The following is a 21,793-nucleotide window of genomic DNA, read 5'->3' as shown; positions in this document are numbered from 1 at the left end:
TGACTGCTCTGGTGTCCCTGATGTGAAATGGACTGCCAGGGTAGGAAATCTGGCTGATTTCTCCAGCAGAACCCAGTGGTTCTGGGACGGTCCAATGGTGTGTGGCATCGTCCCCAAGGCCGACTCAAAGGACCTGTGCCAATATTTCTCCATCTCAAAAGACGAAGGTGGGGTGATGGGCTCTGGCCAATGGGTGAGCTAGATCAGAGGACAATTGGACCTGTGTTGTTGGCCACAGTGAGACTGAATGTGTCCAGTGAGATGCAACTGGACCCGGTTTTCTTTCTGAACTCTGGTCTTCTCTGTTTCAGAGTGAGAGCTGGAAACTAGAGAAGGAATAGGACTCCTTTTCACACAAAGTCTTTGAAAACTTTGAAAAACCTCTAAGAGCTCCTGGGGTTTAATCAGTTGAATTGAGTTGAATTGCTGAATATTTGTCTATTATTGTGTCCAAATCCCAAGTGATCCTTGTCAATAGTCGTAGTTTTAGCTTTTGTTTCCTTTCTCTCTGTGTCTGTTAGTTGTTACTTAAGTTACATTCAGTAAATGTGTGGAAATACATTTATTTCATAAATAAAATGTTTCCTTTTTAATTCCAGCTCATGATGATTGTTTCCTAATTGTTACCTGACTTCTACATCATTTCTTATTCAATAAGAAATTTTTGAATGTGAAATAAATCCAGTTTTGTAGGATAAGTTAAAATGGCACTAATATGCTAGTATATATTTTCTGATTATATCCCCATAAGATACTGTACTTTAAACGACTCTCGCCTGTGTCAGGTTTGTTCATTAACTGGTTCTCAGTCTGTGTGTTTCACACCAGTATCTACTGTTGTTTGTGATGCTAAAGGTGATCAAGGAGCCACGGCAGCGCTCCCCTCGGTGGATCAGCACCAGCATTCCTCAGTCTGAGTGGGGCTCTCCTCTGGCTATGCTCAGCTCAGCTGAGTACCACGTCAACAACCTCCTGAGCCCCGTGCTGTTTCAGGAGGCCCTCAGTCTGGTGCCTGACAACGCTGTGGTGGTGGAGATCGCACCTCATGCTCTGCTGCAGGTACTTCCATCTAACGTGAAATACTGTATTCAATTATCACAGCTTCATGCTCTGTTTGTCTGTATTAGATCGACGTTTAAAAGGGGATTAGATTGCTGGTGCTTTTTACTTGATGGGGTCCTGAATATGTTTGTGGCCAGTTAATGGTTCCTAACTGATGGTAAATAAAGTGTAAAATAATAAATAATTTTTAAAAGAGGTTACTGCTCCCTCCGGAGCTTTACTATAAAAAGCGTTACTTTTTTTTACAAAAGTTTTTATCAAATCCATATGTGTTCTGAGACCTTTAAAAATTAGGTATTGAACCCTATTAGGTTCAACACCTAATTTAAGAATATTTGTTTAAGGATTTATAGGATTTATAGAATATATTTTCTTAAATCCTAAATTCTTAAATCTTAATTCCTAAATATTCTTAAGGGGGCAGTATTATTTAAAATTGACTTTCTGAGCTTTACATGTGTTATAATGTTATTCCCTCATCAAAAACATACATCTTCCTGTCCTCTAATGTATCTTATACAATCCATAATATGACATCCTTGGTCTGTGTCCCAAATAGATAATATATTACTCATACTTCATAATCAAATAAGATTATCCAGACATCCTTCTGAACAGTATGCACCAAGAAAACCATACTCTGTGTGCATGCCTGTGTGTCAGAGTAGTAACAGATAAACTGACCAGAGCCCGTTATCTGCTGAATGCCCCGTCTTGTCAGCTCTTATCCAGCTGGCTGAATTTATCTAAAACACTGATTTTCACATATTTCTGTCCCCTTAAACTCACACTTAAAAAAGTAAATATATCCTTTGCACCGGTATTCAGACACTTCTTTTCCTGAATGACAAATTTTCTCCCTCAACAATGGTCAAGCTAATGGCTACAAACACTGTTATCAAAGACATTAGGCTTTTGTTTCAGAGGCATAGAAAATAGGAAAATAACACACCTTCCCACACATTTAGCACTGGAGCATACACTAATTGAGCTCTGCAAAAGCCAGCAGCCATGGAGTGTTTTGGAAATGACGAAGTCAGAAACTGGGAGTAGTCATAGAGCATTCATTTCAGTACATTGATATTTTTATATATAAAAACATAAACAGTAAGAGGCAATGATATAATGTAGCAGAACACCAGGATTTCCACATAACTGAATCCACTATACATGCTCGATACAAAACAGAAAAAATATTTCAATACACCAGTATACATGGCATACGTTACTTTCTAAATTGATTGATCTTGGATTAGTACAGGTATAAATAATAACTAAACCAATGTTTTCCTCTTAGGCCATCCTTAAGCGCAGCCTGAAGCAAACATGTTCCATCCTTCCTTTAATGAAGAGAGGCCATGCTAACAACCTTGAGTTCTTCCTCTCAAACATTGGCAAAATCTACATGAATGGGTGAGTGAACGCCTCAAACATGTTGTGTTTTTTTTACTGTTAGTATGACTTCTGGATTTGAACTTATTTTCTGCCTCCTAATTTTTGCTCTCACACCCTGGATTGTTTTGGTCTGAACTCTTTTAATTGCACTTGTTTAGGATCAACTTGGATGCTAACAGCCTGTACCCGGGGGTAAGCTGTCCTGTCCCAGTTGGCACTCCAATGATCTCTCCCTTAGTGCAGTGGGACCATTCCCAGGTTTGGGATATCCCCAAAGTAGAACATTTTTCCCACAGCTCAGGAGGATCTAAATCCGCTGCCGTCTATAATATTGGTAAAAATGCAGTTTTCGACTTCATTGCTTGTGTGCTCATTCAGATTTCTAATGACTCTTTTTTTCACCATTGTCTCTCTTATTGAAACAGAGATAAACTCTGAGTCATCAGACAACTATCTCATTGAACACTGCATCGATGGACGCTTTCTCTACCCAGCAACTGGTTACCTTGTGCTGGCCTGGCGCACTTTGGTCAGGAGTCGTGGGATTGTAATGGAATCCACTCCAATCAGCTTTGAGGATGTGAAGATCCACAGGGCTACCATCCTGCCAAAGACTGGTGAGAGACCAGGGCTCAGCATGGAGTCCAGTCATGGATTAATGACCCCAATTATCCATGTTAAGCTGTTCACTGTGTCTCAGGGTGACAGTACTACAAGGTCCAATTCAATACCATTTCCTCTTTTCAGGCCTGCACCATTTTCAGTAGTGATGAATCATTTATGAAGCCATATAACAACCTAATAAACATCAGGAGATTGTAGTCAGTAAGAGTATAAGACACAATCAAAAAAGCGTTTTTATTGACTTAATTAGCATAAGGCCAATAAGTTGTGGATATTACTATTAAGTAAACAGCTTACATAATAGTAATATACTTAGCTTTTAAGCTCAGTAAGCATAACTTTAAAGTTGATGGAAGTATGTAATTTAGTTGAACATACTGAACAACAGGTGTTTTAGTGGAAACAAGGATCTGGTTCATTCACATGTATCCAGCAACAGCCACATCCCCTTTCTGTGTGTTCTGATGATTCAGGATCCTACTTTCTCTGATGACGACTTGGAGTCAACAGGGTTGGTAGAATAGAGTCCAGACTATTTTCAGTTTTGCTGACTTCACTTTGAGTTTTTTTAAAAAAAGACTTTAAGCACAAAACTCTTAAGTTTAAGTAGTTTTACAAGCTGACCTTTCATCAATTCATTCCCACATTGATGGTGCTAAGTACATAGCATTAGCTTCAAGTGTATACTGTTGTAGAAATCACCTTTATTTACCTTTGGGTTGCCTCAAAAAAGTCAAAGTGTTGATCTTTAAGAAGCTTCAACAGTTTTGTAAACCATGCTTTTAATTTTATGTTTTCAAACAATGAGATCACCAGGAATTTTCAAACTTCTAGCTGCAGGTGCTGTAAAATGTGAGGGCCTTAGTGTTTGTGGACCAAATTCAGAAAATGACTCAGTTTATATTTTGATTCGAATGAATACTTAAAAAAATAGATATTTTTTGTATCAGTTATGTCAAAATGTCAGCTATTTTGACAAATCTACCATCTTCAAAACTCTGTTCATTGCAGGCTCTGTTCAGCTGGAGGTGCACCTCATGCCAGCCACCAACAAGTTTGAGGTTTCAGAGAATGGAAACCTGGTTGTCAGCGGTGAGAACTTTTTGCATCTTCATATTTCCAACAAATACACACAATGAAAATATTTTACTTCTGTTTACATGTCATTTCATTTCAGGTAAAGTAAACATCCTTGAGGATGCAGACCTTCAATCATTCCATGTTCAAATAAATCAGAAAGGCGACAAAAAGAATGATTCCAACATGAAACTTAAGTTACATGACGTCTATAAAGAACTGCGACTGCGTGGCTACGACTATGGAAAGGCTTTCCAAGGCATCTTGGAGTCCAGCAGTGAAGGTAAAAAAGTATGCCAGCATTCTTTAGGATTTAAAAATTATTTTTTTGTGATACCCTGACTGATAATTTAAGAATAAAAGCATAGTGGTGGAAATAAATTCAAATATGCCATAAAGATCTAGCAGATGGGTCAGAGTAGTCTTAAGCCCATCCTGATTCTTCTCCGTGTTTTAGAGCAACCTCATGGATGGTACAAGCCAGCCAAAGCCAGATAGTGCACACAAGTGATTTGATTGGCAACAAACTGCATTTCTTGATTGGTTCATGGATTCCTCCTCTAATAAGGACATTTCAACCAATCCATGACAAGACCACAGTCGTAGGCGAGATGGTGTGCCATGTCAATGGTGGCAGATCCATTCATACAATAAACCTGCACTGGTACCAAAATATATCCAGTTTGGACTCTTCCGTCTTTGTGCCCAGCTTTCTTGTCTTTTATTGGTGCTTCCCAACCCTTTGCTAAACCTTATTTAAATGAATTTGTGATGGGCAGTTTTCTTCAGAACCCTAGAGGGATTTATGAGGAGATAATGGACTCATTTGAATCAGGTTTGCTGGAGCAAAAACACGTATAAGACGTCCTGGACATATAAGACGTCCTGGACATATAAGACGTCCTGGACATTGGACGCTGTGCAAGAGGGTTTGGCTCCACATTTTTTTACCCGTGGACAGAAGATTAGAGAAACATTTGTGACTCGATTAGACAAGTTCATTCTGCAAATGTTAATAAGAATTATGGTAGAAAATACAATTTTCCACTGCGTACCTCACCATATCATGTTTGTTCTCTTTGCTTTCAGGAGACAGTGGAAAGCTGCAGTGGACAGGAAAGTGGGTGACCTTTCTGGACACCATGCTGCAGATGATGGTGGTCGGGCTACCAGGTCGCAGTTTGCGCCTGCCGACCAGAATCCGCTCAGTACGCATCAATCCTGCTGTCCACCTGGACAAAGTGTGCGAGTATACTGATGGACTGCAAGGTGAGTTTAACTGCTATGTTCAAACTTAATGCTTTTAAGTCTTAACTACGGGTGGTGACATGGACTTAACATTGTATCACAATATGCTGTGGTACTAATCTGAAGAACATTTATTACTTGTTTTTTATGTAATTTGTTTTACATGTTTTTAGGCTGTGACTGCATGGCTCAGAAATCACAGCATCACAAACACAAATACTGCTCTTGAAAAACACTCCCATTTGTAATCTGTCTGTTTAGGACACCTGACACATAAAAAACTGTGATTTGTATCACTGAACTGCACACAGTAACTGGAATTGGTAATTTTTTCAAATTGACATTTATTGATTTATTGAACACACGGTGGAGAATTTAGTAGAAATAGCAATCATGATAAGCTGGATAGTTTTTTGGGGATTAAATATAATTAATTGGAATTTACTGAGACAACAATAAATCAAAATTCGGTAACACTTTATTTGAAGGGGGGTGAATAAGACTGACATGACATAACTCCTGTCATGAACATGAATAAGCCTTCATGAATATTTATGACTGTTGTCATAAAGCGTCATTCGGTAAATTATGACACATTTAATACAAAGTTGACATTATTCAAAATGTCTTTGTTATGATAACTTGACATTAACCAAGAAATCATTACTGATATAAATTTGTTATAAAAGTATTACTGATTGCACTTTAAAAATTAGGTAACTTTATGTTATTAAAGGTAAAGTTTAAACGGTAATGATTTATTGGTTAATGTTTATGAAAGTGTCATGACAGTCTTATTCAACCCCCTTCAAATAAAGTGTTACCCAAAATTCTTATCATAAAAAAATAAATGCTTAGCCCTGGTCTTCATATTAGAGGTGAACCAATAAATCACCTGTAAACGAGGTGAATTATTGGTTTGCTGCTGATACTTACATGTGACACACATCAAGTTCTACAATTATTCACTGCCTGCCTCCCTTGTTGATGGATGTATTTATGTAAACCAGTGAAACGCTCTTAATCATGAGAATGTATGATTACATTTCTTTCTTTCTAAGTTCTTAACTCCTCTAGAAAGTCAGTGAATCTGACCAGTCAGTCAACCAACAGATTTTCTGGTTCTCTCCAGACAGAAGTTCAGCTGTTCGTTTGTGTCTTGAAACCTGAGCTCGTCATTGACTGTTTCATTGCTGTAGCTGTTGATGTCCATGTGAGCCGCTGCCTGGACAGTATTGCTGCCGGCGGAGTCCAGATCTCCGGTCTGCACGCCACTGTGGCCCCCCGGAGACAGCAGCAGCAGAGCCCCCCTACCCTGGAGGAGTTTGTGTTTGTCCCACATGTGATGACAGAATGCCTGACAACCAATCAGAGTCTAACGGAGCAGCTGAACCTCTGCAAAGGTAGAATTGGTATAATATTAGTATGTTTGCGTGATGGTGTAGCTGATGGCTTTATCACAGAATATGATCAATGAAAAGCTTGAGTCACTCAACCATTCAGCTGTGCAAAACAGCTGATGGGCATACTGCCTCCTCCTCGAAGCTGCAGTTTCCAAGTTTCCAAGCTTCTTCTGCCTCACAGAGCAGCCTACCGTACCTCCCCCACTCAGCTCCTTCAGACTAGCCAGCAGCAATTAGTAAAGACCTGGTGGAACTGCATCTGCTGAGCTCATTATACAAGCTACTTCTCAGTGCATCGCTGGTGAAACAATGGTAAACGGTTAATAGAGGAGCCATGTTGTGATGACTTCCTGAAGGCGGAGTTTCAGAAAGAGTAGGAGTTTTTAAAGAGACAGAGGCCCAATTTCAAGGTGTTAAATTACAAAGTCAAATCTTATATCAAATTTTATATCAATATATCATATTTGACATATACAGCATTTTCATAACAACAGAAGGTAACATAGTTATTTGATTGTACTTTAAAATGGCGCTATGTGCCTGGAAACCACTTAATGTCTTTAAAGACTGGAATTGGAGAAGTCGTGGTATGATTTAATTCTACATCTTCTCTGCAGGTTTGATTCACACACTACAGCTGAAATTGGCTCCTCATGGTGTGAAGCTGGCCGTTCCTGGGTTACCCGGCGACCTGGCGGGTTCTCCGCCTGGCCAGGAGACGTCGGCGCCCTGCCTGCTGCGCCTGCTGAGCCTGCTGTGTGGCCTGGAGCTGAACGGAAACCTCCAGTCGGAGCTGGAGCAGGTCCTCGTCAAGGAGCAGGCCTGCCTGCTGCAGGACGGCCTGCTGCACGGCCTGCTGGGGGATCCCGTCCTCCGCCACTGCCTGGACATCAGCATGGAGAACTGTACGCCTGGGAGGATCAAAGTTCTTGAGGTAATATCTGAGATTTTCCTGGAAATGAGCAGTTTTCATTATGATCCATGCGTCCCATAACGTGTTCCTCTCTCTTACCCCCCTAGGCTTTTGCAAATGATGGCCAGCTTTTCTCCCGTGTGGTTCCCCTCCTCAACATTCAGCCGATGCTACATGTCGACTACACTGCCACAGCAACACGCCTGGATCTGCTGTCCGCCCATGAAGCTGCGCTGGAGGAGCTTGCTGTGGCTTCAGCGCAGTGGGACCCCCTTAGCGAGCCGGCTCCTGGGAGGATGGCTGGCGGAGCGGACCTGGTGGTGTGTAACCATGCATGGGGTCCCCTGAGGACGGACCCTGGACAGCTGGTGGCTAACCTGGCCTCCGGGGCCAGAGAGCAGGGCTTTGTTCTGATCCACACCCTGCTGAAGGACCAGACTCTGGGAGAGACAGTAGCTTTCCTCACCAGCATCACCCAGGGCAACGAGCAACGTGGCCTGCTCTCACAGGTTCATGGAGAACATTTTATGATAGTGATGAAGTTGACGTCATAATAATACTGATTCATAAAAAATTAATTAGTAATCTAATAGAGCTTTTTCAAGAAGTTTCTTCCCTCTGATTGCCGTGTTTTCTTTGTATTTCTCCATCCAGGCTGAGTGGGAAAGCGTGTTCTCTGAGGCCAACCTGGCCCTGGTAGCTGTTAGGAAGTCTTTCTACGGCTCCGTCATTTTCCTTTGCCGCCGCAAGTCTCCCAGCAAGCAGGCCGTCTACCTGCCTGTGGACAGCACCGACTTTCTGTGGGTGGAAAAACTCAAGGTGGGTTCCAGCCGGTTTTATTCCCTCGGGTCACTGATGTGCCCTCATATCTGCAGATGTTTTCATTTGTTAGCTCTCCTGTCATGTTTCAGGATTTCACTTCACTTTTATGAAAAGAACGTTTTCTGGATCCTGTTAAAAACAAAAAGCCAGATCTGTCTTTTTCTTTTTGTATCCATTGTAAGGTTTTTGGTTCTGTTTGTAGTAGAATTACAACCAAAGTATTACTGACCAGAGATACAGTGAAATGCAACCTCAATAATCTGACCAGGACTGTGGTCAGGATTCTGATCTGGTTCTGATCTAGTTTTAATCTGGTTCTGATGTGGTTCTGTGTACCAGGAGATCCTTGCGGATTCCTCTGACCAGGCTGTGTGGCTGACTGCCTCTCAGGCTCACAGTGGGATCGTTGGGATGGTAAACTGTCTGCGGCAGGAGCCTGGAGGAGAGCGGATACGGTGAGGCAGATGATACCTAAGCTTGTTTTTTTTATCTATCTGGTGCTAAATGTGTTTGTTTCTCCTTCTTTGTGCCCAGCTGCATGTTTGTGTCCAACCTGAATGGCTCCTCAGTGCCACCGAGCCTCCAGCCGGGTCAGAAGTCCCTCGACTCTGTGCTTGAGGCAGACCTAGTCATGAATGTGTTCAGAGATGGACAGTGGGGCACTTTCAGACACCAGCTTATCTCCCACGGTATCAGATTATTAAAACTTGCTTCATATAAATAACAGCAGTGATTTCTTCCACTGTTGCTCCCTGTATCCATAATATTAGGCTTACAGTAGCAATAGACATTCCTAATGTGTAACAGTAGCTTGGAAATTATGACCTTTTTCACAATACACCAAATTTAAAGAAACAGTTTTTGTTGCCCCTTCAGCTATTGTTTGTCTGTTTTCCAGACCTGAAGGAGGAGCTGACAGACTCTGCATTCATCAACGTGTTAACTCGAGGTGACCTGTCCTCCCTGCGCTGGATCGCCTCCCCCCCCCTCCGCTCTGACCCCAGCAGCCCCTCCCTGCAGGCGTGTCACGTCTACTACAGCTCGCTTAACTTCCGAGACATCATGCTGGCTACTGGCAAACTGCCACCAGACGCTATCCCAGGTAGCTGTCAACATCCAGGTCAAAATCACTTCCCTGCATCAGTTAGTAGTTATAGAGGATGACGCTGACATAAGGTTATTATTATGGAGGCTAAGCATCTTGATAATATTGAAATTCTGTAGCATGAGTTCATCTGGAAAATATTTTCAAATGAAGATGTGTGAAAGTTCCAAACCCAAAAGATCATAAGGACCCATCTCACATTTACCGAAGAAAAGAACAGTTGAGATGTTGTAATGTAACTTTAACTAGGCCATTGATTCAGGAAGATCCTGTGACTGAATTTCAACAGTTCTCCAAAGAAGAATGGGTCAAGATTTCTCCACAGAGATGTAAAAATACCAGTTATGACCTAATGGCAGGTATTCCTGCATGGTGTTAGGATCAGTTATTAGTTCTAATAATAAGTTACCAATGTAACTTCATCACCAATGTGATGAAGTTCATCACTTTCTGGACATGTTCCTGTTGAACATGTCCAGAAAGTATTACTCTTACCCGCTCCATCCTGTCTGTATGCCTTTCCTTCAGAAAAGTCATTTTTTCTCCTTGTTGTCTGTTTAGGGGACATGGCTCTGCAGCAGTGCCTGTTGGGGATGGAGTTTTCTGGTCGTGATCCCAGCGGTCAGCGTGTCATGGGGCTGCTGCCCGCTAAAGGCTTGGCAACGGCTGTGGAGGCTGATAAACGATTCCTGTGGGAAGTTCCCCTCAGCTGGTTAGTGTCACTCCTGCTGCTAAATGTTAAACCACCAACTTTTCCAGTGGCTCTGTTTGACCTCCACTATGTTCTTTAAAGACCTGAATGAGGGGCTTATTTACTCCTGCTCACTTAAAGGGTCTTATTATGTAGAATCCACGTTTTTGAGTCTTACATCATGTTATAATGTTATTCCCTTCTTAAAAACATGTCCAGACTGTTGCTCTGGGTACCCAGAGCAACAGTCTGCTCTGGGTAACACTCAGTGTGTACCTAAAGTGGGTACTCAGAAAGATATTCTTTCATGCATGTTTGAGGAATCATTCAGTTTCCCATGGCAACCAGTCAGGGATATATAAAAACTTGGTTACATAAAGCCTTTTCCACAAAACTCCTCATCTTATTGCACCTTCCCCTCTCTGCTCCTTCAGACTAGCAGTAGCAGCAATTAGCAAACACCTGGTGGAGTTGCGTGCCACAGGGCATTGACTGCATTTCCTCCTCTTCTTTCTCTGCCCTTCTTCCTATCTAGCTGTTAATGAATAAGGGTGACTAGTGCCACAAAAACCTTTAAAAGAAATTGGACTTTTGACCGGAAGTTTGCCATCCTGGAGGCAGTGAGCACGGGGGCGGGTGCTTTACTGCAGGAGGGCTGTTGCACTTCACAAAGTAATGACACAAGGAAAGAACATGATGTAGAAATACTGATGCAGCGTCTCAGTATATCAGCCTGGAAGTGAAGTTAAGGCTTGGTGACATTCAGGTCTTTAAAAGAGATGATGTCCCTCAGTACACCAGCAGATTAGTCATAAAGGGGCTAAAAATTGATTTTGGATATCCAAGCTGACCTAAAACAGGAACTCTGATCTAATGACATAGTGTGGGGAAAAGGTTAGTTTATTTTTACAGGACATGTAATTTTTCTCATACCTGTGTGTTTTTGTGTGTGTGTGCTTGTGTGTGTTTGTCTGAGCAGGACAATGCAGCAAGCGGCCTCGGTGCCAGTGGTGTATGCCACAGCATATTACTCTCTGGTGGTGCGGGGCAGGCTCCGCCCCGGTGAATCCGTCCTGATCCACTCGGGCTCTGGAGGCGTCGGCCAGGCTGCCATCGCCATAGCACTCAGCAAGAACTGCAGAGTTTTTACCACCGTCGGTTAGTACACCATGCTCTGTCCTTCTGCCAAGTCTTCTGTTTGCATTTCTTTCTCTTTAATTATTTGGGTTTGTTTTTTTATTAAAAAATATTATTTATGCTACTATAGTAACCTCACAAGGCTCTGATGAATATCTTACTGTTTGGATTGACCAGGCTCGGCAGAGAAGAGGGCCTACCTGCAGGAACGCTTCCCTCAGCTGTCAGCAGAATCATTCGCTAACTCCAGGGATCTGTCTTTTGAGCAGCATGTTCTGCTCCACACAAAGGGCAAAGGTCAGCACCTTCCTCATGTTATCAAATCCTGTTAAGTACACCTAGCTCAACATCATTTATGTTATGCTGTCTGTGGAGTTTGGAAAATTGCTCATCTCCTAACATACATTGGAGAAAATAGTCATTATGAAATGGGTGTGACAAAATGCACTGAAAAAAACAAAGAATTCAAAAGTTTAGATGTATTAGCTCTGTTTTCATACAAAGGTCAAGGGGGTTCAAAAGACCTGCTTCATCACAATAGCATTTTATTCCACACATTGAGTCAGAGACCTAAAGATTATTTATTACCTTGAAATGGAATCAGGTTGAATGTGGGACTCGTCTCAGACTTCTGCTGTCAGTCGGTGATATTTACAGTAATCCACCTGGTTAACTTTTTATTTTCGTCACTTCCTAATCGCTGAAGATGCAGAGAGTTTAGTTTTCTTTTGTCTTCACTCACCTGCAGCAGAAATAATCAGCAATTTGGTTCCAAAGTTTGAGAGAGGAACCGAGTGAGGCATTATTCAGAGGTGAGAGCCACAGGTTGACCTGAGGGTGACCTTCACAGCTAAACCACAGCTGCCTGTTGACACATTCTTTGTTGGCAGCATCAGAGATAGGAGAGTGAGAACAGCACCTCGTGAGCTGCGCATGCCTCTCATGTATTGTGGTGGTTTCATGGTGACCAGAGGTGACTGATTGAAGGTGGCTGTCTGGGATTTCCTTCCTCCTCTTCCTATCCAGGCATTGCTTAGAGTTTTTAGGATTTCAGACAATGAGCCCTGGACTTCCCCTTCAATAGAAGAGAAACACACAATCTGTGTGTGCAGCAAAAGTGTAACAGTTGCAAAAAGCATAGGATTATCCCTTTAATTATTGACAAATAAATACACTTTAATAAAGCACAGAAAACTCAGGCAGAGGGAGAAACAAACACTTCCAGACAGGTTTTCTCTCCTCAGTCTTTTGGTGAAGCGTAGAGCTGGACCACTGAACACTTCCTTCTCCACTTTCATTGGGTTCCATGACCTCATGTTTAGATGCACAATAAAGATACAGCAATTATATGGAATGCTGTAATATTGAGAAAATTTTGACACATATATAATTATTTTTATTTTTCAAAAACACACTGGGGTCTAACAGGACCAGAATCTGAGGCCAGGAGAATATTACTTTCAGCAGAACTATTTCAGTCAGATCTGAAACCTCACTGAAACCCTCCAAACATGTCATTACTGTTTAGATGCTCACTCACTTAATTAGCTATTAGTTTCTCAAGAATTTTAGGTAAGAAAGGAAGATTAGATACAGGTCTGGAATTTAGTTTTTTTTTTTTTTTGGCTGTTAATTGTTGCAGTTCCCCCCTTCAGCCTCCTAAGGCTGGCATAGCAAATACAGTAGACAATCAAATTCAGCACATTGAATTGGGATGAAAGTCCAAGCTCTGTCATCTCTTCAGTGTAATTAGAATGTTATGTCCTGTATCAACTGTTTATGAAAAGGGGAAAAAAAAAACATTGTTCTTGTGTTTTTCTGTATGAGTCAATAAGAAATCCCCACTCAGTCATGTTTTCTGCGTGTTTCAGGCGTGGATGTGGTTTTAAACTCTCTGGCTGAGGAGAAGCTCCAGGCTAGCATCCGCTGTGTCGCCCGACACGGACGATTCCTGGAGATCGGAAAATACGACCTCTCCAACAACAATCCACTGGGTCAGTATGGAAAGTTCTGACACTCCAAGTACAGTAAAGAATACAGTCAACTTATTGTTACTCATTACAAATGAGACGTGAGGGTCTGCCTGCGAAGGGAAGCTTGCTGGTGTTTGGCTAATTGTCAGGACTCTGAGCCGGTTGAGTGTCAGCTGTCTTGTTTTGGGCCGTCTACAGGTATGGCCTTGTTCCTGAAGAATGTGGCCTTTCATGGCATCCTGCTGGACGCTCTGTTCGAAGAAGGCAACAGGGAATGGGAGGAAGTGTCCCAGCTGTTGAAGGAAGGCATTGTGGGAGGTGTAGTTCAGCCTTTAAGGACTACAGTTTTTCAGAGGGACAACGTTGAACAAGCGTTCAGATACATGGCTCAGGGAAAACACATCGGCAAAGTCGTCCTGCAGGTTGGTGCTCTTTGATTTTCAGAGATGTCAGAGCGGCGGGTTTTGGGAGAACTGTAGTTCATTTACTAATACTTTTGTCAGACTGTGTGTCATCTGGACGTCGCTTGTCTTTACACAGATCCGTTCTGAGGAAAAGGGCGCAGCCGTTCAGCCTGCATCCCCGCTGCTTCTTCCTGCTATCTGTCGGACTTCCTGCCTTCCGTCCCACTCCTACATCATCACTGGTGGGCTGGGAGGCTTTGGCCTGGAGCTTGCTCAGTGGTTGATTGAGAGAGGAGCCTGCAAACTAGTGCTGACGTCTAGATCGGGCATCAGGAATGGTACGGCACAACAGAGGAAGCTAATATTCTTGAAAAAAGGAGACAGAAACAGAGTTCTCTGTTTGTGAAGATCAGAGATCACAGGGCTCCATCCACATCCTGAAATGTGCATCACAATGAAACCCACTAACCTGATCTTCCAATTAGAGTAGAACAACAAGGAGTGAAGATGCACATGTAATTAGTTTGTTGTTCTGCCTGATCTTGTCAGGTTACCAGGCAAAGCGGGTCGATGAGTGGCAGAAGCAGGGCGTGAACGTTCTGGTATCCACGAGCGACATCAGCACCCTGAAGGGGACGGAGAAACTGATTGCTGAGGCGTGTGCACTGGGCCCAGTGGGTGGAGTCTTCCATCTCGCCATGGTAACACCCACTGTCAATTTCATCTTTCTTCATGTTGCAGGCCTGATAATTAGCTGTGTATGTTCAGAGTGTGTATTTATGGTTGATGGTCCAACTCTGGCCACCATTACAGCAGATGGTTCTCTGACCAGCAGTCTCACATGAAGGCTACATGGATTTGACATTTTCACTAAGTTTGTCTGTTGTTTCATTTTGACTATATTTATCATTTCATTTGTAAAACTATTAGAATAGACTGAATTACAGAGTAATCAATGGGAAAACTAATATAGTTTCTCCAGCCTTAGTTGAGTCATTTGGATGCTGCTAAGTACAATGCTACCTTGTTTTAAAATGTGGTTAGCTACTGTACTTTGCAGAAGCATTAAGGATGTTTGTTAAATGAACAAATTCTTAACTTGACACCATGTCTTATTGATTCGAAGTTTAAACATTTAATTCAACAAACGGCACCAAGCAAAAATCTACATCAGAATGAGCTGTTTGGCCTCTGATTTCACAGATACAAGGAGGGCAGCTCTGATGGTTCTGTTTAAATCTGTCTGGCTGTAAAGTTAGAAAAAGAGAGATGTTGGATTAGGGGATACAAACCTTGCTAGGTATGATGATGGAAGAGGTGGTTTGAACTTCCTCCATCTATCTCTTAGTTCAGATGTTATTTGAGCTGTGAAGATGCTAATCAGCTGGTACCAGTTGTTTATTAAAACATTACCAGTATCTTGTTGCCAAACTTCTGGATCATAATAAATGTTCAATAGTAAAAAGTAAGAGGAAAAATCATTTCAGCTGCACAGCATCCAAAACCAGAGGGAATATTTTTCCAAACATGACTAAAACATATGAACTAAAGTTTACAAAATAAGCAAATCAGAACTAACTTACATGCTGCCACCATAAGCAGTGCAATTGTGGAACCTAGTGTTCATAGGAGAGGGAAAATGTTTCCAGGTTGATTATTTTTGAGGGGAAGGTAGATGTTTGATCTGTTTGTGTAGTTCTTTAAAATGTTATTTTTTTATTTCTCTTAGTGTTTCTGCTTTTCAGTGAAACTCTTGCTTTGTGATCCTCAGGTATTGAAAGACGGCATGCTGGAGAATCTGACGCCGGAGCTCTTCCTTGATGTCAGCAAACCAAAATGCGACGGCACCATGAATCTGGACAAGTAAGATGTTTAGTCGTGCTTCATTGCATCACTTTGTATTTTGAAGAAGGTTGTTTTTTCTTTGGTCTTCTCTGTTCCTCTTTGCTGATTCAGTAATATCTGATTTATTTCCAATGTCTCCCTAGAGTGACAAGAAAGTTGTGTCCAGACCTCGGCTACTTCGTGGCTTTCTCCTCGGTTAGCTGTGGCCGTGGAAACGCTGGCCAAAGTAACTATGGTTACGCCAACTCGGTGATGGAACGTGTGTGTGAAAAGCGGCGCTTTGACGGATTGGCTGGATTAGCAGTTCAGTGGGGCGCCATTGGAGATGTGGGTGTGGTGCTGGAGACGATGGGTGGAAACGATGTAGTGATTGGGGGTACCCTACCCCAACGCATCACTTCCTGTCTGGAGGTGCTGGACTTCTTCCTGCACCAACAGCAGCCGGTCATGTCCAGCTTTGTGCTGGCAGAGAGAATAACGGTGAAGAGTGAGGCAGGGGGTCAGAAAGACCTGGTGGATGCTGTCGCTCACATTCTTGGTAAGAATCAAAAGAATATTTGGTGAATAATTCTTGGAAATATTAAAATGGCTTTTGATTCCCACAATTTGTTTTGAAAAACAAAAAACAAAAGTCCATGTTTTTGTGGCTTTTGTTCACAGGCGTACAGGATGTGAACTGTCTGAACGCTGACGCCTCATTAGCTGACTTGGGCCTGGACTCTTTGATGGGTGTTGAGGTTCGCCAGACTCTGGAGCGAGACTACGACATCGTGATGGCCATGAGGGAGATCCGCCAGCTCACCATTAACAAGCTGCGGGAGCTGGCCAAGAGCAAGGCAGAAGGAACAAACGGTATGGAGATCCAACCTGCTTAAGTCATTTAAGCAGGTTAAGTGGTGGAGAAAGTTAGTACAGAAGGAAAGACAAGTTTTATTGTTTAGCACCATCCAACAAGCTATACAAGAAATTAAAAATCATAAAATAAATTTTTAAAAAAATCATAAGTTTTGCCCGAACAGAGAGCTTCATTTAAACCATCACTTTAAATTAAAATTTCACCTTTTTAGGTGAAAATTTAATCTTTACTTTGGCAGAAAATGCAAAATGCTCACATGCAAGTAATCTAACTCTGTCATCTACACAGCAGTTAAATCCTCTTTACATGAATACCATCACAGTTCAGTCACACACCAAGTGACTAAAGAGCAGAGGACTGAGCACACATCCATGAGGAGCTCAGTTTGATTTGAGGCTGTTGGAAAGTCAGAGTTAGACTTTCATTCATTGCAATAAAACAGACGTTACACAGTCATCTATTTACACAGTTTGCTGTGTAAATAGATGAAGAAAACCAAATCTCATGTGTAAGATGATCCTACAATGATCAGTTATTTTTTTAATAATTACAGCGTTCTCAAAATATTATTAAAAAATGTGTCCAAAGCAATGCCTTGTAAAAGTTTAATAACTAGGGATTCATTGATTGCAGTTTTCTAGCCAATCACCAGTCTTTTAAAAGCCTGACTTGCTGATTCAGATTTTGCCTAATACAGATTTTTTTTTGTCTAAAAACTTTGCTAAGTTGGCGGCAGTGATTATTGTTGGTCATACAGAATCAGGCGTGATCTGGTGGATTGGTCAGTCAGTCACTGCAGTGACTGGTTTTCAGAGCTTTACTGAGGCAGGTAGGATCAGCAAATAAGACGTCATGCAAGTATTGACCAATTGCTGATTTCCCAAAATTAAGGAAACTGGAGCCAATTTATCAACTGGCTGATTAATTGGTGCGTCTCAATTTATAACCCTTTAAATTTTTTCCTATTTTGTGAAGGTACAGTCACAGACTTCAGTGTGTTTTAGGGGGACCCTAACAGGAGCAATCAACACAAAACAAACACATGTAACACTTTCCTTCCACTTCACAAATCTGTGCTACATAGTGCAGGTCCATCATGTAATATCCCAATAAAACATCATTAAAGTTTGTGATTGTAATAAAAAAAAAAACTTTTGCAAGGCTCTACATACAGACAGCAGAGCAACAACAACTCAGTTGGATCTGACTTTCTGATCTTCAGTCTCCTCTGTCTGTGACACAGACAGTCATTCCTTTTCTCTCTCTCCTAATAATATCTGCAGAATGCAACCAGACCAAAGCCATGAAGGATCCAGCTCGCTCCGTTTTGGGGTCTGATGTGACCCAGGTGCTGGTGGACCCCAGCGGCCCCACTGTGATCCCACTCAACAAGGCTCAGAGCCAGGAGAGGCCCCTGTTCCTGGTCCATCCCATCGAAGGCTCCATCTCTGCGTTCAGGACGCTGGCCTCCAAGCTCAGCATGCCCTGCTTCGGCTTACAGTGCACCAAAGGTACACCAACATCATGCCTCGTTTACTGTGTGAATATGGAACTACGCCTGAACTGATTGGCTGTAAAGTGAAAATAATATGAAAACATGATCCTCTCACATTGTGAGCTCTCTTTCTTTACTATTCTGGGAGTTTATTTATTAATGCACAGCCATGTCAAGGAGCTACTGAGTCTTTTTAATTAAGTTAAGGGTCCAGTTTCTTCTGCAACATTTTTCTTTATTAGGCAAAGTTTTGGTGCCTGGATAACGTAGCCTGACTAAACCCACTGATCCCAGTCTGCTCCTGTTCTCCCAGCTGCTCCTCTGGACAGCATCCAGGCTCTGGCAGCGTACTATGTGACCTGCATCAGGCAGCTGCAGCCAGACGGGCCGTACCGGATCGGGGGATACTCCTTTGGTGCCTGTGTGGCCTTTGAAATGTGCTCCCAGCTGCAGACCCTCAACCACAGTGTGGAGCATCTGTTCCTGTTCGATGGCTCACACTCCTATGTGGCAGCTTACACACAGGTCAGAGGAAAGAACCAGTACACACACACACACACACACACACACACACACACATACTGATCTCTTCTGTAGTTGGATTTCAACTATAGAAGATAATTTCAGAAAATACTTGACAGAGAATTAGATGGAGATTATTTTACTATAAGTTTCCCCCCTAATTTAATTATTTCTATTTGTTAAAAATCAAAATAATATCAGACCTTTTTTAAGCTGTTGGTTAAAGCCCAGAGGATGATGTCATCGCTTTGTAAGTGTTTATATCTGTGTTAAATCCCTCCTTTCATTATTCATTAACAGATACAGTGTTAGTAATAATTGTCTTTGATCAGAGACTTTTTCAAATTCAATTGGGCTCAATAAAATATTTTTGAATTGATTTGAATTAATTCTACCTGAGTTGAAAAAGGAAATGTTTAGTCTAACATAATGCCAGACTGTGACAGTAGAACGTTCAGTGGCTGTGACCAGTGCTTTTAATCTGGGTTTCTCAGTGAATGATGTCATAATGTGTTTGTTGCAGAGCTACAGAGCCAAGCTGACTCCAGGCAAAGAGTGTGAGGCTGAAACGGAGGCCATGTGTGCCTTCATCCAGCAGTTCACAGGCATGGAGTACAACAAGGTACTGGATCTTCTGACACACAGACGCTCACTAACACTATTGATTCATTGCCTATTAATCATTTTCTCATTATTTGTGAGAACCATGAAATTAAGAAAAAATAAAACAATCAGAGGAAATCTGTAGTGCGTGTAAACTCTGCCATCTTGTCAGCAGCAGTTTGAGGTGAAAGGTAGAATTGAATTTATTACTTGAGTGTGTTTTTGCAAAAAGATTGTTTGAGGAGTTGCTCAGAATACACAACTTAAAATGCACATGGAGCAACAATCAGACTGCATTTCAACTTCAGCAGATAAAAATCACAAAGTCACATAAAAATCAAAACATGATTATGAAGACACACAAAAGAGATAAATTCAAACTAATAAAATGTTTCTAGAAACTAATAAAATGCAGAATTTAGAGTCTTTAGAACTACAATATAGTTGCATACTTGTGGCTTTAATATATTAAGATATCAATATAAGCTACCTATTTAGCTAGCTGTATATCTAGCTAAATGGCTAGATAGCTAGGAAATAGCTTTGTAGCTGTTTAGCTAGCAGACTGTGACTGACTAAACTGGACATGTTTACAGCATAAAGACATTAATCAGGAGTCATATCAGCTGTTCTGTTTGTTCCTGTCTTACTGCAGCATTTTGGACAAACTGAAGTTGATCAATGGCCTTTTTTTTTGCTAATACATCCAGATTTATCTATCGTTCTCCTGTATTGTGCTGCAGCTCTACAAACTTCCTGCATTTCAAATGTTGTCTTTGAACTCTGGCTTTTCTTTAAATTTAGGACTAATTCTAATTGTGAAAAAATTTTCAAGCATAGTTTTGGTGCCTGGATAACGTAGCGTGAAAAACACACTAAGAGAGAGAGAGAAAATGTATTGATGTTGAAATATTCTGTTAGTATTGTTCCTACCTGGGCAGTGGCAAGAGGCACAGGCGCAGTGGCGCAAAAAGTGGGCATGCAGTGCATGCAACGCATAGGGGCGCTGCACCAGAGGGGGCGTCAAAACCCCATGTGGAGAGGGCAGTGCCCCGATGATGCCATCGCATACACTTCACCGCGCCCTTACGCTCCTTCACCTCGCGCACATGTAAATGTAAATGTAGCGAGTTTTACCTTTCACGTGTCTTCGTCTGGGGGGAGGGGTGTTAAAATATACAAATATACGATCGCTCATATGGATAGAGCGACCGTATGTTTTCTAAGCTCCTTCAACCTTACGTACCTTCCTTTTGGGCTGGGGGGGAGAGGGGGTGCACTGATTTATGTTTTCGCATCCACCTGAATAATATGTAGTTGCGCCCCTGCACAGGCGTATAAAACTTCTCATGTAGTGTTTTTCAACCATCTTTTTTTTTTTGACTTGGTGTGAAATTAATATTTATTTTTGCTTGCAATAGTGCATGAAAGTAACTCATTTTGCTATAACATTTAGAGATAGTTCAGACCCAACAAATCAGTCTGAGCCGTTTTGTCCTCTGCTCTCTGGTTCCAAAGCTGCTGGAGCGCCTGCTCCCGCTGTCTGACCTGCCGGCACGCGTCAGGGTGGCGGTGGACCTGATCACCTCCAGCAACAAGAACATCAGTCGTGACCTTCTTGACTTTGCGGCTTCCACCTTCTACCACAAGCTAAAAGCTGCTGACGGATACATACCTGCGACGAAATACCATGGCAACGTTGCGTTATTGCGCGCCAAAACCAGCAGTGAATATGAACAAAATCTGGGAGAGGACTACAAGCTAAATGAGGTAACTGATACATTCATGGTCATTATTATTACCGAGAAATGTTCACATATTGATCTCTAATCTTATTTTTTGCAACAGGTTACCCATAATTAATGACCCTGCATGGATGACATGATTTTAAATCCCTTAGCAGACTCTAACATGTTCTCATCATGTGCATGTTATGAATGTTTGTAAGATTGTAGATTATGGTAGAATAAATATGGAAGTGTCTTTTCCACATTTTCTATAATTAAAATGTATCTTAAGCATCCATATTCTCCAGACATGGTAGAAAAACCCTCAGGCTGTTATGACTGTACAAACGTTTCCTGACTATTGTCTTTACCCTCCACTTTCACTCACATCTGACCTATGAACCTAAAACAACCTAAAACCAGATCCAGCCCTAAACACCTCAAAAAACACCCTTCTGAAACAATCTAGAAAATATCGAAAACTAAATGTTTTTCCCCTTGTTATGAGTGAAAAAGAGTCTGCAATTTGGAACTAATATATTTTTTAAAAATCAAAATTGAAGAATTATTTACTTGAAACAAGCTTCTTTATATTGCTGAGAAGTTGCAGTGGATCATAAAGCCGGTCCTCCATACCCGGCCCTGCATGTGGCTCCCAGTGAATGGTTGATTCTCAGGCTCCTGCAGCATCTTGGTGGCTGCAGAGAAGCCAGGTTTGGTGAAACAGAGACGCATCCAAAACATGCAGAGGGGAGGTGGGGGGGGGGACTGGAGGCCCGGCTTCAGAAGCCGCTGGGCTGAGGTGTTTGCACCAGAAACTAGAGATTTGTGTTTTGGCAGAGTAACCTGAATCGTTCAAATGAAGCTTCGATTCTCTCTCTGCTGAATTGC

At 41.9% G+C, this 21,793-nt stretch overlaps 1 protein-coding gene across 1 annotated transcript in view; it reads left to right on the top strand.

The window, feature by feature from the left end:
• The window catches only part of fasn (fatty acid synthase), a 39,320-nt gene that overhangs the window by 16,251 nt on the left and 1,276 nt on the right, over window positions 1-21,793 (top strand). The window contains exons 14-41 of the mRNA XM_015002613.2: window positions 856-1,059; window positions 2,360-2,475; window positions 2,616-2,791; window positions 2,883-3,074; window positions 4,093-4,173; window positions 4,259-4,441; window positions 5,248-5,427; window positions 6,606-6,809; window positions 7,427-7,743; window positions 7,830-8,231; window positions 8,377-8,541; window positions 8,884-8,999; window positions 9,079-9,233; window positions 9,443-9,646; window positions 10,211-10,361; window positions 11,320-11,498; window positions 11,655-11,774; window positions 13,349-13,471; window positions 13,649-13,872; window positions 13,991-14,192; window positions 14,404-14,555; window positions 15,626-15,717; window positions 15,843-16,237; window positions 16,360-16,551; window positions 17,839-18,066; window positions 18,364-18,575; window positions 19,096-19,194; window positions 20,694-20,945. Of these exons, the coding sequence (XP_014858099.2) occupies window positions 856-1,059; window positions 2,360-2,475; window positions 2,616-2,791; window positions 2,883-3,074; window positions 4,093-4,173; window positions 4,259-4,441; window positions 5,248-5,427; window positions 6,606-6,809; window positions 7,427-7,743; window positions 7,830-8,231; window positions 8,377-8,541; window positions 8,884-8,999; window positions 9,079-9,233; window positions 9,443-9,646; window positions 10,211-10,361; window positions 11,320-11,498; window positions 11,655-11,774; window positions 13,349-13,471; window positions 13,649-13,872; window positions 13,991-14,192; window positions 14,404-14,555; window positions 15,626-15,717; window positions 15,843-16,237; window positions 16,360-16,551; window positions 17,839-18,066; window positions 18,364-18,575; window positions 19,096-19,194; window positions 20,694-20,945 (5,316 nt within the window). The remainder of the gene's footprint in view (window positions 1-855; window positions 1,060-2,359; window positions 2,476-2,615; window positions 2,792-2,882; window positions 3,075-4,092; window positions 4,174-4,258; window positions 4,442-5,247; window positions 5,428-6,605; window positions 6,810-7,426; window positions 7,744-7,829; window positions 8,232-8,376; window positions 8,542-8,883; window positions 9,000-9,078; window positions 9,234-9,442; window positions 9,647-10,210; window positions 10,362-11,319; window positions 11,499-11,654; window positions 11,775-13,348; window positions 13,472-13,648; window positions 13,873-13,990; window positions 14,193-14,403; window positions 14,556-15,625; window positions 15,718-15,842; window positions 16,238-16,359; window positions 16,552-17,838; window positions 18,067-18,363; window positions 18,576-19,095; window positions 19,195-20,693; window positions 20,946-21,793) is intronic.

This window comes from Poecilia mexicana, unplaced genomic scaffold, assembly GCF_051168715.1.
Source record: "Poecilia mexicana isolate PSO_F unplaced genomic scaffold, ASM5116871v1 scaffold_19, whole genome shotgun sequence".
Taxonomy (NCBI): Eukaryota; Metazoa; Chordata; class Actinopteri; order Cyprinodontiformes; family Poeciliidae; genus Poecilia; species Poecilia mexicana.
This window is presented reverse-complemented; position numbering and strand designations above follow the sequence as displayed.